The sequence below is a fragment of the Lissotriton vulgaris genome, chromosome 9, assembly GCF_964263255.1.
Source record: "Lissotriton vulgaris chromosome 9, aLisVul1.2, whole genome shotgun sequence".
Lineage (NCBI taxonomy): Eukaryota > Metazoa > Chordata > Amphibia > Caudata > Salamandridae > Lissotriton > Lissotriton vulgaris.
The window spans coordinates 410,265,837-410,280,895 of NC_141697.1; the positions used below are offsets into that span (position 1 = coordinate 410,265,837).

A 15,059-nucleotide genomic window follows, 5' to 3' on the forward strand; every position below is an offset into this window, starting at 1 on the left:
TGTTTTATGACTGTGAAGTGTTCAGATTTTATAATCGAAATATGGTGTTCTTGTAATGTAAGGCGCTTACGCTATATTTTCTTAAGTAAATTTAAGCAAGCAGTTAAACCATTAAGTGACTGTTTTGTAAAGACATGCAAGTAAAACATAATTATATTGGCATTTGACATCCATTGGAACTGTTGTTGGTTATCACCAATCAAGAAAGTCCCTTGTGCGAGCTGTTTTGGCCTTCAGAATTAGGGGCAATGCCAACTCCGGGAAGAGTAGTCAAAAGCCTAGGACTGAAAATTGACGATGACCTATCTATGGCCCCCCAAGTCTCGGCGGTGGTAGGTTTCTGCATTGGTCTGCTTAGGCAACTCCGGAAGCTGGTACCCATTTTGTCTGTCCCGACATTGCAATCCATTGTGTCCGCCACTGTTATCTCTCGGCTGGACTACGGCAATGCTTTGTATTTAGGTCTCCCACGGAAACTCCTGAGGAAACTGCAGGTTGTGCAGAATGATGCGGCCAGGTTGATTTATTCCCTGCTGAGGAGGACTCATGCGACCCCCCCTTCTTTTGAAGCTGCACTGGCACCCTATCAAACTTAGAGTGCAGTTCAAATGTCTTTGTGTGGCCCATAAAGCCATTTATGGAAAGGCTCCTAATTACATCAAAGAGCGTTTGAGGAAGTACACTCCGGGCAGAGCTTTGCGATCTGGCAAAGCCTGCAAACTGATTCAACCTAGATTTAAGCTCAAATCTAAGGGTGGCAGAGCTTTGTCGGTACTCCTTCCGCAAATCTGGAACGAGTTACCAGCAACGTTGCACGGGGACTCAGTGTTACTTTCTTTCAGAAAGAAGCTAAAGACCTACTTGTTTAAAAAGATAACATCAATACCCTAATTGTTGGTTGATGGCGGAGGGCGTTCTGGGCTGCAGTAGGTTGTGTACTTTTTTTTCTGTGACATAACATAACATTGTGTGGCCTCTGCATGCAAGCAGCCATTGGCTGCAGTAGGTTGTGTACTTTTTTTCTGTGACATAACATAACATTGTGTGGCCTCTGCATGCAAGCAGCCATTGGATGAGCAGAATAAGAAGGGCTGAAGCTTGCAGTCGATCTTGCTTCATGTTCACATTCATATTGGAGCTACACTTTTGCTGCTGAGTTTACTCTTTCCTTAACACCATACTGAAAGGTTTAGTGTTCCTAAAGCAAATGTTTGCAGATATCCTTGCTGTCTTGTTTGGTCATTACTTTTTGACACGTCCTCTTTTTTTCCTTTTTAAAATCTTTTATCCTGTGTTATCACTTTTCTGTCCATAGGAAGTGATTTTTGTAAGTATTAAGTCTATCTGCAACTGGTATAAATCAACCTTAATGATATTTTGCTCCCTATAGGTGTCAAACAAGAAAACAAACAGCATACCACCCACAGCACAGGTATCGAAGATTAAGGTACCTACTCCTCAGGCCGTAGTGAAGAAAGAAAAACGACAAAGTTCTTCTAGGTTTAATGTCAGCAATAACAGAGAACTACAGAAATTGCCAGCTTTAAAAGGTATTGTTTCTTTTTTTTAATTAAGGGATGTAAAGTAGTATATTGTCAAATCAGCATAGTAACAATTGCTGTGGGTAGTTGGAAGTCGTATAATTGATACAACACTGGGATAAGTTGGATTCAGGTTCAATGTAGTGTAAAAACAATATTTAAAACCGAGACCAAAGGAGATAAAACAATGGACAGTAAGGGACTGGGATGAGATTCATTTGATAAGTCTAAGCTGTTTATTTGGGTTTCAGCCTGTCCGACTATTTACTGAAGAGCTCTACCTGACAAAGTCAGACGTGGCAAAATTTCCTTTTAACATTGGTTAGGACATGCGAATAAAGCTGTTCTCCGAAATCCACATTTGTGATTTGAAATTGAATTTGAATTTAAAAACATTTATATAGCGCACTTCTACCACGCGGTTTCTTGGCGCTTTTAGATTGCGAGGGGGCAAACAGGAGCGGAGGGAGTCTAGACATTGTAGGCTAGGCAAAAGAGCAGAGTTTTGATGACACTTCCATTGCTTCCCTTGCCTTTTTTATTTTGTTTTTGGCATTTATTTTATTCCAGCTTTTTTTGTATGAACATTTGAAAAAAAATGATAGATTTTTTCCTAGGTCCGCTTTCCTTCCTAATAACACTACCCTTGCACCACAATCCAGTTTCTCCTTAGCGTATGTCCCTTGTGGGCTCCCTTATTCCATTACCCTTCCTATTCCACCAAGCTGCTCCCAACTCAGGAGAAAAGGGAAAAATAGACTACTACAACCTCATTTTTGTTTTAAAGCAATTATTGTAACCATTTCTGAATGTTAAAGAAAATAAAACATTTTGCATTCCATTCATGGCTTTCTTGAAAATGTATGATTTATCACATATTTTTTACTGCTTCTGTATGTTCCGTTTTCAACGATGATTCCTTGCGATGTCCCTCAAGTTCATCAACTTAAGCGCTTTAATGGACAGCTCTTCTATAATTTGTTAGTCATGCATTTTGTAATACTGCCTTTTTATCGTGCATGCTTTCTCAACATTGTATCTTTTTGTGTTGGATTTTCTTTGACTGTGCACAAGTAGGCTTCACTGCCTGTAACAGTATGAAATAAGGTTACACCAAGGCAATTTAGATTTATTAGATTTTCTTTGCAATGGATTGCCTTACCACTTAAAGATAGTTTCTAGGCATAGGATACTTTGAGGCCAAAAGTACTTTGCTTACAATTTTCCTAAAATCCACATTTCAAATAATATAATGTAAAAAATGTTAATAACAATCCCAAAAAATATGTTAATTCGATAAAAACTGTGCATGACGAGGGCGCAAGTCATAGTTACCTTAGGGCACAAGTTTCAGTTATTTGAGATAAATGTAAATGCGGAATTTCAGTGGTTTTGTTAGTCTAAAACAATATGTTTTTAATTACATTTTCACCTAACTATAACATCCATTTAACCTTTGTTTTTTCCAGCGAAAAGAAAAATAAATAAATAAATATATATATATATATATATATATATATATATATATATATATATAATATCTATCGATTTATTTTATATATATATATATATATATATATATATATGCGACAATCCTCCACTCGTATTTAAAGAATACTCAGATGCCAAAGTATGCCAAGCAATTCGTTGTATTGGCTCATCTGATGCGTTCGGCATTACGCTTTGTTCACAGTCAGATTTTAACCGTGAACAAAGCGTAATGTCGAAACGTGTTGAATGAGCCAATAGATCAAATTGCTTGGCAAACTTGGGTGTCTGAGTAGTCTTCAAATACGAGTGGAGGATTGTCGTTCATATTGTTGGGCTCCCAGAAACCTTTCTCAGACCGCCGCACAGAAGCCTTGAATAAACTGGGATTGGAGCTGTTTTATATATATATATATATATATATATATATATATATATATATATATATATATATATATATATCCGCACTCCGTTGCTAAAACAGATATACTCGGACACTTCCAGTTGCTAGTGCACAAAGTGATTTATTGACAGGAAACAACTTGTTTCACCTTTCGGCTTGATCACGTTTCAACCATTGTAATGCTAGGTGCTCATATTTATCATGCATCCGAAATAGACACAGGACTTTCACCCCATCGTGTGGCAAAACAGTCAACAAACATGACAGCCATTTTGTAAGATCTAAAACATTATACAAAAAAAAAAAATCAATGACTACCATCCTCAATAGACTTTGAAGCTTGGAAAAAAAAATACATATATATATATGTATATGTATATGTATATATATATATATATATATATATATATTCAAGCTTCAAAGTTTCTCCCATTTACCAGGAAAAAGAGACATTACTCGCGGGATACTTGGCAAAGCAGTGTTCTTTATTTCGCTGACATGTCAGCGAAATAAAGAACACTGCTTTGCCAAGTATCCCGCGAGTGCTGTCTCTTTTTCCTGGTAAATAGGAGAAACTTTGAAGCTTGAATATTACGCGACGCACCAACGCATGACGGCACCCGTCTACAGAGTGACGTGCTACCTGGTGTCCTTGGAGCAGCAATATATATAGATATACATACACTCAGTGTGTGCTTAGAATATTTAAATCTGACTTTATATGTGTGTATATATCTATAGTTTATATATAGATATTTTTACACACATTCTTACAAAGTCTGATTTAAACATTTAGAGCAAACAGCACAGATGTGGACAAATTAATATATGTGGCATGGTGCATTGTCTGTTTTTCTGTGTCGCCTTCTGACACATTTAACAACTGAAGTGGTGGGGCCCAAAGGGGGCCAATAGAGCTGGATCACAGGTCTCATCTGCTTCCCTCCAGAGATGACAGTGCAAATGGCAACCAGTCCGTAATATCTTGAATATATTTTCAGCCAAGCCATTGAAAACTCAAAACTACTTAAAATAGCCTTACATTTCAACTGCAGCATACTGGTTAAACATTAACTCGCTCTGTTCCATAATGAAGTGCATTTCAAAAAGGAGAGTGAACATTAAATTATTCATGTGGAATTAATTAGTGAACTAGACGCGGGCTAGTCAAGTCTATTCATGGTTTTCTAGCTGGGAAACGCCGAGGATTTTTATAAATGTTAATACTTGCAGTAAAGTTGTTGAGAACACATTTTCTGCCAAATATATACTTAAGGGGTATCTGAAGACATTTCCTGGGTGTACGAGGGTGAATAGTACCAAGTTCTTCTGCTCTGTGCATTTGATCTGTGTTGTGCAAATCAGCCCACTACAGAACATGACTGACTGACATCTCCATTTCTATTGGCTGAGCTTTCAAAATATTTCAGGCTTATTTGTGGGAACAAGCTCATGCTTTTCTTCACTTGGAACGGAATAATGACTGCTGCTTTGGAAGACTTTGTGTTTGGCTATTTGGGATTTTGTCTGGGAGGTGGGTTACTGTGAACTTGTTTCCGCATCACTCTTGACATGCTTAGTTACATTATCCTATTGATTTTTGGATAGTGATTTGCTACTAGTTGTTGCACCACAGAGTTTGTGGATGTCTCTTTCCATGGCCACGTACCCGTTGCCATGTTTAAAGCTGACATTGGGTACTTCATAAAGTGATGGCTTTTACACCCCCACTGCACTATGTCTATCACTAACTTATTTTCTGTATTTTTTGCAGGGTTATCAGTATTTGCATTCATATCATGTGTTAATACTGTTCTTTGAGAAGTAGTATTGTTGGTCCATCATTGGTCCTAATGTGGTCTATGCTGCGGGAAAGGTGTTTATTCCCTAAATTGCCTTTACCCATGGAGCAATGCCATCCCAGTCATAATCTAAGTGGTATTTAGCTTGCAGAGAAAAGCTAAATTGTAAAAAGTGTTAAAAATGTAGCCCATCCTCCCCCAACTGGCGGCTACACTCACTGTCTGGTACAATGCACGTCTTTGTTCTTGATGCTGATCTGTACACAAGAGCTTTAGCATGTGTGAGTCCAATCACTGGGCCATCTCCGTGGTTCCATCAACGTCCCATTTGTTTGTGTACAAGTATATCCTCAATGTCTTCTGATCCCAGGAACTCCAAATCATCAGTAAACATGTCAAGACTCTCATGCACCAAGCCATTTTGCATACTCTCATCTTTATTTTCAACATAAATCCTGATGCAGAGTGGCAGCAATATGACGATCTTATGAGCTACAGGGATCTCAGAATGTTTACAACAAAGTACCACAGCCATGCCAATAGCCTGGTTTGGGAGAATCCTAAAGCATTCAGTTGGTGAAATGCTAAAGTGCACTTTCAAGTCGACCCTAAGTGTCCCTTAATTCCCATGAATTAGGTTTCATAATGGAGTTTTATTAATCTTTAATGGGACTCGGAAATACTTGTCCTCTTTTTGGAATCTAGGAGGCTCTGTCATTACCACTAATGAGAAGCCTAATAGTTTGGTGGCGTAAGGCAAGCTTGTTTGTGCCATTGAGTCCATACTCCATAACACCCTCACAGGTCCACTGTCATCTTTTTAATCTCCTCAATTACCTGGGACGGATTGGTGGAAAGGACCACGGTTTGTACCAGAACTAAGGTGGTTCCAATCCCAAGAAGAGGAGCATCACCTGGCCTGCCAAAAAATACTTGATTTGAGGATCCAATTGTTCTGACTCTGCTCCGTACGCACTTATTGTCTTTCTAGGAATCCGGCAAGTACAGGCTTGAGAGATCGTTATGTACCAGGATTGCCAAGGAAAATCTGCTTATCAGTCACTCATTTCAGAGTAGTCCAACCCTTTGCTCTCTGATGGGCTCGTCCAATATCTAAAGGAAAGAGTGGTGTGGCCAGGCAGGGAATTGGAGAAGATATGATCCTGTTTTTCTTCATATCTCCTTATACAGCCTAACTATGATTGTGATGCCCTGAACCCTTGAATGATCCTGTACTTTGACACCAAAACCTCTTTGTGGTCTCTTGTGTTTATGTGGAGCAGTAGACTCCATCTCATTTTACTTCTCCTGCCTTCTCTCTCCTACTTATGGCCCTTGACTGATCTCTAGCTTGTGTGTTTTTGCTGTTTGAGCTCTGCCTGTTTGCTCCTGGCCGTAGTCAGCTTTGCTTGATGGTTGTGGGAGTCAGCCAGCACCAGACCCATCACCCTTTTGCCATCTCAGGCCTGCCATGTCTGTGCCCTCTTACTTGGCACTCTGAACCATCCTTCACTGAGGAGGGTTGATGTTTATTGTTTGAAGACATGGATATCTCTTTGATCTTTGTCCTGTCATGCCATGAATAGTGCTGCAACCTCATGTAAGGCCCTGGCTTCTAGACAAGCAATTGCACCGTTTCCTTGATATATTGTCTTTTGTCTTTACATCAGATTTTCTTATACTATTTAATTTTATTTTGACTGTTTTTCCCCAACCCAAGTGTGCCAGACAGTTATTTATTTATTTTAAACAGAACCCTCATTGATGCATTGGGCTGCTCCAGTTGCCTGTTGAAGTAACTGCTCTTCATGAAGATCTGAAGAGTTTCTCATTCATAGAAAATGAATTTAACTGTGCAGTAGACCCTGTTGTGAGCTGATCACCTCAGTCCTGTTATGAAGACGCTGATGGGCTATGGCCTTGTTGAACTGTGGAGAGCACCTAATTGTTGTACTAATACTTCTAGTACTCAGCAACTGGAATCGGTGCTTGCTTGGATACCCTCACGGGTGACAAGAAGATCTCTACAAATCTATTGATTGATTGAGCAGTTCATCACAGCTACTGCAGCACTGGAACTTTTAATGATCTGGCAGACACTTCTTCACAGAGATTATGTTGCTGAACATTTTCCATTGTGGCTACTGTCTCCTTCCCTTTCCTTTGACCAATTCCACACTAGATTCTAAGTATTTGTACTGGAGATTGTGTTGAGCGTCACTGACACGGCACATGGAAAATCTGTTCATAGATGCATTGTTGAGTAATGTATACTGAACTACAACTGGCTTCCTCTAGATGTTGTATCAGGTGCATTTACGTGTCAGAGGAATAGAGGCTCAATATCCATAGCACACAGACTCAAAACATGGGAGTTGGTGCTGTGAAATATTAGGCTGATCCATTTACAAAACCCAAGTGACTTAATTGGTTGGTCTCTAGTTTAGAAACAAAATCTGAGCATGACACTCTGGCAGGGGACTGCTGTGGCTGCTTATGAATGAACAAAGAGTTTACTCCATTCGGGTGCTCTAGTCACAACAGGGCCCAACTGTGTCCCCACTGTCTAAAACACTCAAGTGTTTTGCCAGATCCTCCTACCCTCCCAAATCAAAAGGGCTGATACTTATACTGTCCAAATGGATCTCCTCTGAATAGTCTAACAACAGAAAACCCCAGTTGTTGTGTATGTGGAACTTGAGCTTCACCAGGCAACAAGTGCATTAAACTCTGTTAGAAATGGGGGTCTCTAGTTGGCAGAGGTAGGTACCACTGTCCAAATAGGGACCCTTGCTTCTAGTCAGGGCAAGGAGGAAACCCTCTGAGATAACCCTGCTCACCCTCTAGGTAGCTTGGCACGAGCAGTCAAGGCTAATCAGAAGGCAATGTGTAAAGTATTTGTACCAACACTCACAGTAACCCAGTGAAAACACCACAAACTGACTCCACAACAGTTTAGAAAAATAAAGGTATTTAATCTAAACTACACAAGACCAAAATGTCAAAAATCCAAAATACACAGTTCAAGAATATGGTTTTAAAAGAGTTCTTAAGGTTGCGATAAAATAATCCACAGTTGCGTGAAAAGTTCACAGTTGCGTGACGTTTCAGACACAGTACCTTTAGTTGCGACAAAGTTCCAAAAGCAGAAGCTGGTGCGGTGGAAAACAAGTGATGCGTTGCTCCTGAGACCCTGGGGAGGCGTTTGCGACAGCCCCGCTGCAGCAGCGGGCGTGTTGCGACGATTGCGGTCTGTATGGGGAGGAAGGCCACTTGTATGGATTCCGGTGCGTAGGTTCCATAGGAAGTTTGTTCTCGCAAAGGCACGATGTGACGATCTCTGGAGGTGCGACGATCTCCGAGGCGACGATGCGTGTACCAGCGGTGATCTTCTCTTTCGTAGCTCCTCGATGCGATGGCTTCGGCGATGACTCTCGCAGTGACGTGATGCGGTCCACAAGCAGGCGGGGCGGCGATCTCACCCAGCGACGACAGGCTCTGTGACGACACTTGCAGCGATGTTAGACTTCCCGCACCGATCGGGAAACGAAGGATGCAACGGCTTTGACAGCCGCAACAGGCGCTGTGATGATCTCGACCTTCATAGCGGCGGTAAACTTCTCGCACTGTCGGGGATGCGCTCCGCAGCGAGCGATGCAATAACTTTTCTTCAGCAAAGTCTCTCAAGCTTAGTTTCCAGCTTCCCAACACAGGTACAACTTCCAGAGGCACCACACATGGGCCAAGCACTCCAGGAACGACAGAACTCTCTCAGTAGAGCTCAGGGGAAGCTGGGGGTGAAGTCCTTTTGTTCCTGGGACTTCAGAACAGGGAGCCAGCTCTTCTCAGGCCCTTGGAGATTCCTTCAAGCAAGGGGACACAGCACAGCAAAGTCCTTCCCCTCTCCTTGGCAGCAAAGCAGCAACAGGGCAATCCAGCAGAGCAACAGCTGGACAATCTTCCTTCTTCAGTTTCAGCTTTCTCCTTGGCAGAGGTTCCTTCTTGATTCCAGGATGATCTAATTTTCTGTTGTCAGGGATCCTGTACTTATACCCCTAAAAGTCTTTGTTCTCTTTGTGCAAGTGGGCCCTGAGCTCGGTCTGAACCAGTTCTGGGTGTTTCTTGAGCACTTTGTTTTCCTGGCTTCTCCTTTCCTTTCAGAGTGAGGGTCAGGGTCGTCAGCCGCCCAGCAGGAGGTGGATCCAGCATTGTGGAAGGCAGGCACAGCCCTATTTAGGCCCAGGTGCTATCTCCTCCCACCACTCAAGTTGCAAATGCAGTCATTCAGCCTATGGCTGACTCAGCCAGCCTCCTGGGGAACCCCCAGCCCCTGTCACTCTCAAACCAGACAGTCAATACACAAACAGGCAAAGGCACACAGAAGGGTCAGACAAGAGAACAGCAACTTTCTAAAAGTGCTGTTCTCAAACACAGGATGTGAAAACAACCTTTCCTAAAAGATGTGTTATTAAATTCTGAGTTCAGGGATACTAGACTCTTATGTCCTATCTTGTTCCTATGGGAAGAAATGCTTGTAGCCAGCATCCCCCGTGTTAACCTATGGCGCAAGATAGCCTTACAATAGTGAAAGCGAAAATGGCCGGAATTCACTACCAGAGCATGTCACCTGCATCAGTACATGCTCTACCTTTCACATACACTGCATCCTGCCCAGGGGGGTAACTTGGGCCTTCCATAGGGGTGACCAATGTGCTCACAAAGGGAAGGGTTAGGCCTGGTCAGTGGGGACACTGACCAGGAGGACATGGCAGTTCACAGACTGCACACAGGCACTGCGGTGGCAGGCCTGAGACACCATTTTAGGGCTACTCATGTGGGTGGCACAATCAGTGCTGCAGGCCCACTAGTAGCATTTGTTATCACCAGCCCTGGCACACCCAGTGCACTTTACTAGGGACTTCATGGTGATACAAATATGCCAATCATGTACATCCAATTATCATAACAATTTCTACAGAGAGCATATGCACTTCAGCACTGATCAGCAGTGGTAAAGTGCTCAGAGTCCTATTGCCAACAGCCACGGGTCAGGAAAAATAAGAGAGGAAGAAGCAAAAAGTTTGAGGATGACCCTGCAAGAAGGGCCAGTTCCAACACAACCCCCTTCCAGCCTAAAGCCAGGGTAGACCAAACGATACCTCGATGGGATTCCCTGCTTAAGGCGATAGAACACAGAACCTGGCCCAAACAGCAAGGCACTATTCCTGTTCTACGCTTTCCTGAACTTAGTTGGATCACTCCATCCATACTCTCAGGGTTCACCATGCCAATCCATGTGGAACCGTTCACCTCACCTGTGGACACCACCTGTGCAGCACCTAACCTTAATTCCCTCACAGGTGCCACTTTTTTTTCTAATGATCAGAATGAATTTAAAATCACACATTCAGCTTTCTTTATTTTACACACATAATGTACAATCCAAAATGCACAGAAGGAATTTTACTTCTTGTGTTGGGGGTTCGTATTCTATACACAGTAAACTATTGGATTTGGCCCCATATTTAGTTTACTGCTAAAAGTATTGGCCAATGTGCACTGTTATTGCACCACCTTGTGACTGTTTGCCATACACACAGGAACTTGACTGGGTCGCCCTCTGTTTCCAGTGCTGTCTGTCTTGCTAATGGAATTAATTAGGGTACATTTTATTTGCAGGTGAATAAAAAGTGTTGTAAACGAGAAATACATTTCATTAAACAAATGAGTACACATTGTCACATCTCCTGTCCCTAAAAACAGACATTAAAACCAACTTAAATCACAAGAGCAAACAACTAAGTAAATATACACTATTTAAATACACAATTCACCTGTAGAACGCCTGGCACTTAAGAGTGAAACTTAAAAAGACCTTAATCAAAAGGGTTTTTACCAAATCAGAACTATTTTCGCTTCATGAAATATCTCAGGGGCCTGTTGCTAGCTCTTCCTTCCATGTGGACACCATTGACTTTTAAATAAAATCCATACAGTAAGTTTAGTGTTAAACAGTCTGAGATAAGAGAACTCTCTTGTTTTCAGTGTGTTCCTGTAGCAAAAATAGAATCTGTATTTTTTTTGACTCCTCAGAAGATGCAAGAAGGTTGTGTGGTACTTACCCGATTCTGGTGATCTTGGTAGCTAAATTTATATAAAAGTAAATGCTATTTTCTAAATTTATGTCAGGTTCCTTTAATGAGTGTATGTTTCATTTACTGCCTTTGGGTAATCAATAAATGCTTAGCACTACCCTCTGATATGCCTAACTGCTTGCCGACACTACAAAAAAGAGAGCATTTGAGGTGTCATTTGGGCCCCTGTAACTCCTTTGGGGTTTGCCTGGGCTCTTTACACAGCGTACCTCTTTTTGGTCAACTATATAAAGAGCCAGCTTCCGACAGATATGACCTCCCCTTTCCTACTCTGCAAATGCACTTATTCCTCCTCTTGACTAGAATAAACAAACAAGCCTATTTAAAGTAGAAAACTACCTGCACAATGTTGGTCAATGCAAACGTGCATGTTGGTAAGTGTTCAATGAGTTTTGCTGGTGGGTCCACCCAGTAATGTCCACAAACATTTCTGTAGTAGATTAAACAACAGACATTTAATTTTACTGGCAGGATTTTTGTGAGCAAACTGCGTTTATTGGAGCACAATTCAACAATTGCTTATTATAAGAGTCAGCAACAGAATTTCCCATTAAAAAAATGACACTTTCTGCAGTTTGGAGGCTTAAACATTTGTGTGTTGGGTCCCAGTTGTCTGAGATTTTATATTAGGGGAAAGAAGCATATGTCTTTCATGTCCCAGAAACTTGGGTAACTAATATGGGAACTGTAATACACATACTTGCTATGTTTCGTCATGAAACTTAAACTCTTAATGTAAGGAACTGGTTCATTTTTCCCTTAGATATTCTTCAGCTATGACAGAGCCTTCCTATAATGTTTTGCGGTTTTCTTATACTGCTGGCTTAATAGTGACTAAAAGTGACCCCTTTTAGAAACTAGCATTGGCAAAGCCAGTAGGTCTCGCCATTGAGACCTATTGATTTTGTCTATGGAGTTTAGCCTTGCTATACAGCATCTCTGATGCTGTCCAACAAGGATAAAAAATAAATTAAAAACAATAAAAAAAACATGAACGGCTGTGTTTTTTCAGTAAGCCTAAAGAAAAAAAATATGCCGCAGATGGACGCGGAAGCAAAACAGTGGATGTGGGCGCAAACAGCTCTTGACTTGCGCAGCATTTGTATATTTTACGGAATGATGAATAAACCAGAAAGGGTACAAATAGTAAATAGAATCCAAAAGTTTTCAGCAGAAAGGTCCATAGCCCGTTCGTCTGCTGAAAACGTTCTTTGCAGATTTTGATCCACCATTACGGAGCAGGATTCCCTGCAACCGAATTTCCTCTAAGAACTTTCAAAACCCAGCGAGGAATCATTTAGAAATAAAGAGCTGCACAATTCTGACAGCGGTAATCTGGTGGAAAAAAAGGCTTCTAAGGCATATACCCGGAAATAAACTGCTTCTAAATGTTGCCATCGGATCCAGTTTAAAAGGGACAAATTATAGTGAAAGTAAAAGCCGACAGGTGCAAATGTGGAGAAAGGAAATGGTATCAGGAAGCTTACAAATCTGGAGAAAAAAATAAGTGATTTTTTTTTCTCATGGTAAATTAGTGGTTACCTTTTTCCATTTTTCACGGTATTCGGATTTCACAGTGAGATACTTGCTTCACTGTAGTTTGGAACTTTAACACTTAAACAGCAGGTAAAATGGCATGCACGTTAAACCTTTTTTGGGAGCCGTGTGGTGTGTGTGATCTGCATTTCAAGAATTTTAATCTCGGACAAACCAATTCACTCTTTCATTCTCCGAGGTTGATAATATATTGTGCATACTAATACTGCTTAATATTTATTGTGTTATATCAAAGCAGTTTGCTTATTAGAGGCCTTTTTAAATAACTTAAGCATGGCTGAGCCAGCGTTTCTCTACGAGGAGGAACATTTTTGGAGTTTGGCCTCTGCCTTTTATAACTCCAACGCTCCTCGGATGAAAGATACGTCTACATTTTACACATACCCAGTAATCGTATTATAGTGTAAAGCAGGATGGCAGCACAACGACCACTATTAATAAATTGCATTGTGAAACAATCCTAACCATACAATATACTGTAGCTTTCCCTTACCCCTTACTACCTCACGTAGGGTGACCAACTGCCATGGGTGCAAATTCAGGACAGTGAGTGTAAAGATTCAGGACAAAGGGTCAAAATTCAGGACACAAATTCAGGACAGGAGTGTTGTGTGGCGTTTTAGGCTCCAAGTGAATTATCCTGATTTATGCCCTTATATAGGTACAATTCACATTGCCCTTATATAGGCATAGAAATCAATCCCTTGTTTAGACATAGCCCATGCAGACCAAATACAGGCATGGCTACTTCCACCCGTACCAAATATCACAACGATTTCTAGGAAAATCGGCTTAAGCAGTTAGGGAACTTCCCCTTGCTTAAATATTAATTTGTCCAAGAACTCATGTACTATTCCCTAGGGGTTCTTTCCTGACGTTAGTATGCCCAACTTTACGCCAATCTATGGCATTCCTAAACACCTTCAAGGTATAAATATACCTTCACTTGCTATGGCAAACTACGGTGGTTTGGAGCAGTTCGACTATCTACTTGCCTGACGCAGCTCGCTGCAGCAAGTGCCGAAGGAAGCCGACCCTCCAGCTGACCCACTGATCAAGAGGCTGCCTTTCTCTCGCCGAGAATCCAGCTCCAGTGTTTCTAAGCTCCCCTTGCGGGGTGTTGGGAAATCGAGTTCTGAGACAGAGATACCTGACCTCCTTCATTCTAACTAAGGAATGGAGCTGATTAGAACCTAGGGAAACCTTTGGTAGATTCTTGGCAAAAACAACTAAACCGATTCTACACAGTCCTTACTTCTTCCCTCGTACTAGACTTAGGTTAGGTACATTGGGATAGGCGTATTTAGAAGCACCAGTTGAGTATTTTAGTCAATGTTATTTATGTATGTATTTTTATATGGCTTAGAAACCATACAATGCTCTTACAGTATTATTTTATAATACTATTCTCGCTGTACGCATTATACTTTGCAGTCTGCTTAACGATTGTAGCAGTTCACTTACGATTGTAGCAGTTCACTTCTCTTGTATGAGAAAGAAGACTGTTGAAATAAAACTTTTATTGAAAACGCCTGTCTCTCTATTTCTCTACAAACTCTGTTGAAACGAAGCATGCACGATTGACTGAGTGAAATACTTCTCTATTGTTTCCGCGACTCTAGAGATATATTTCTTATTTTTGGGAAACAAAGTTGTCATGTTTATGCGGATGTCAGAAACTAATCCCTTCTTGTGAATTTGAGAAAGTTTCTAGGGACCTCTGAGTTAGCTGGCACACTCACTATTAAGTTTAGTATATTTAATAGAGACCTAGTCGATCTCAGTCCTACGTCTAATCTTTAGGATATATTATTCCAATGCGCAGAGCCTATTGGGAATATAGGAACTACACTACATGGCGCCCAGCATTTGGTTAGGCACTAATTTAATGCTAGATACTAAAGTAACTCAGTCGTTCTTTTCTCAGAGACCCCTTTTTCTGTAATACTCCAATAGACGTCTGGAGTGGGTAAAAGGATAAAATATCCACCATAGCTGAGTAGGACGAAAACCCTATGTATTAGCTTTTTGGTTTATTCAACGTTGAAGGATACAGTGTTCCAAAGTATTGTGCACCTTATCTTTGTTGCCTTGAAACTTCCTATGCAACTTT

The 15,059-nt window shown here is 41.1% G+C and overlaps 1 protein-coding gene across 2 annotated transcripts in view; it reads left to right on the forward strand.

Moving 5' to 3' along the window:
• Positions 1 to 15,059, forward strand: part of PPP2R5C (protein phosphatase 2 regulatory subunit B'gamma) — a 1,413,048-nt gene that overhangs the window by 292,001 nt on the left and 1,105,988 nt on the right. For both annotated transcript variants that reach the window (XM_086937820.1, XM_086937822.1), the window contains exon 3: positions 1,391 to 1,550. In XM_086937820.1, the coding sequence (XP_086793946.1) occupies positions 1,391 to 1,550 (160 nt within the window). The remainder of the gene's footprint in view (positions 1 to 1,390; positions 1,551 to 15,059) is intronic.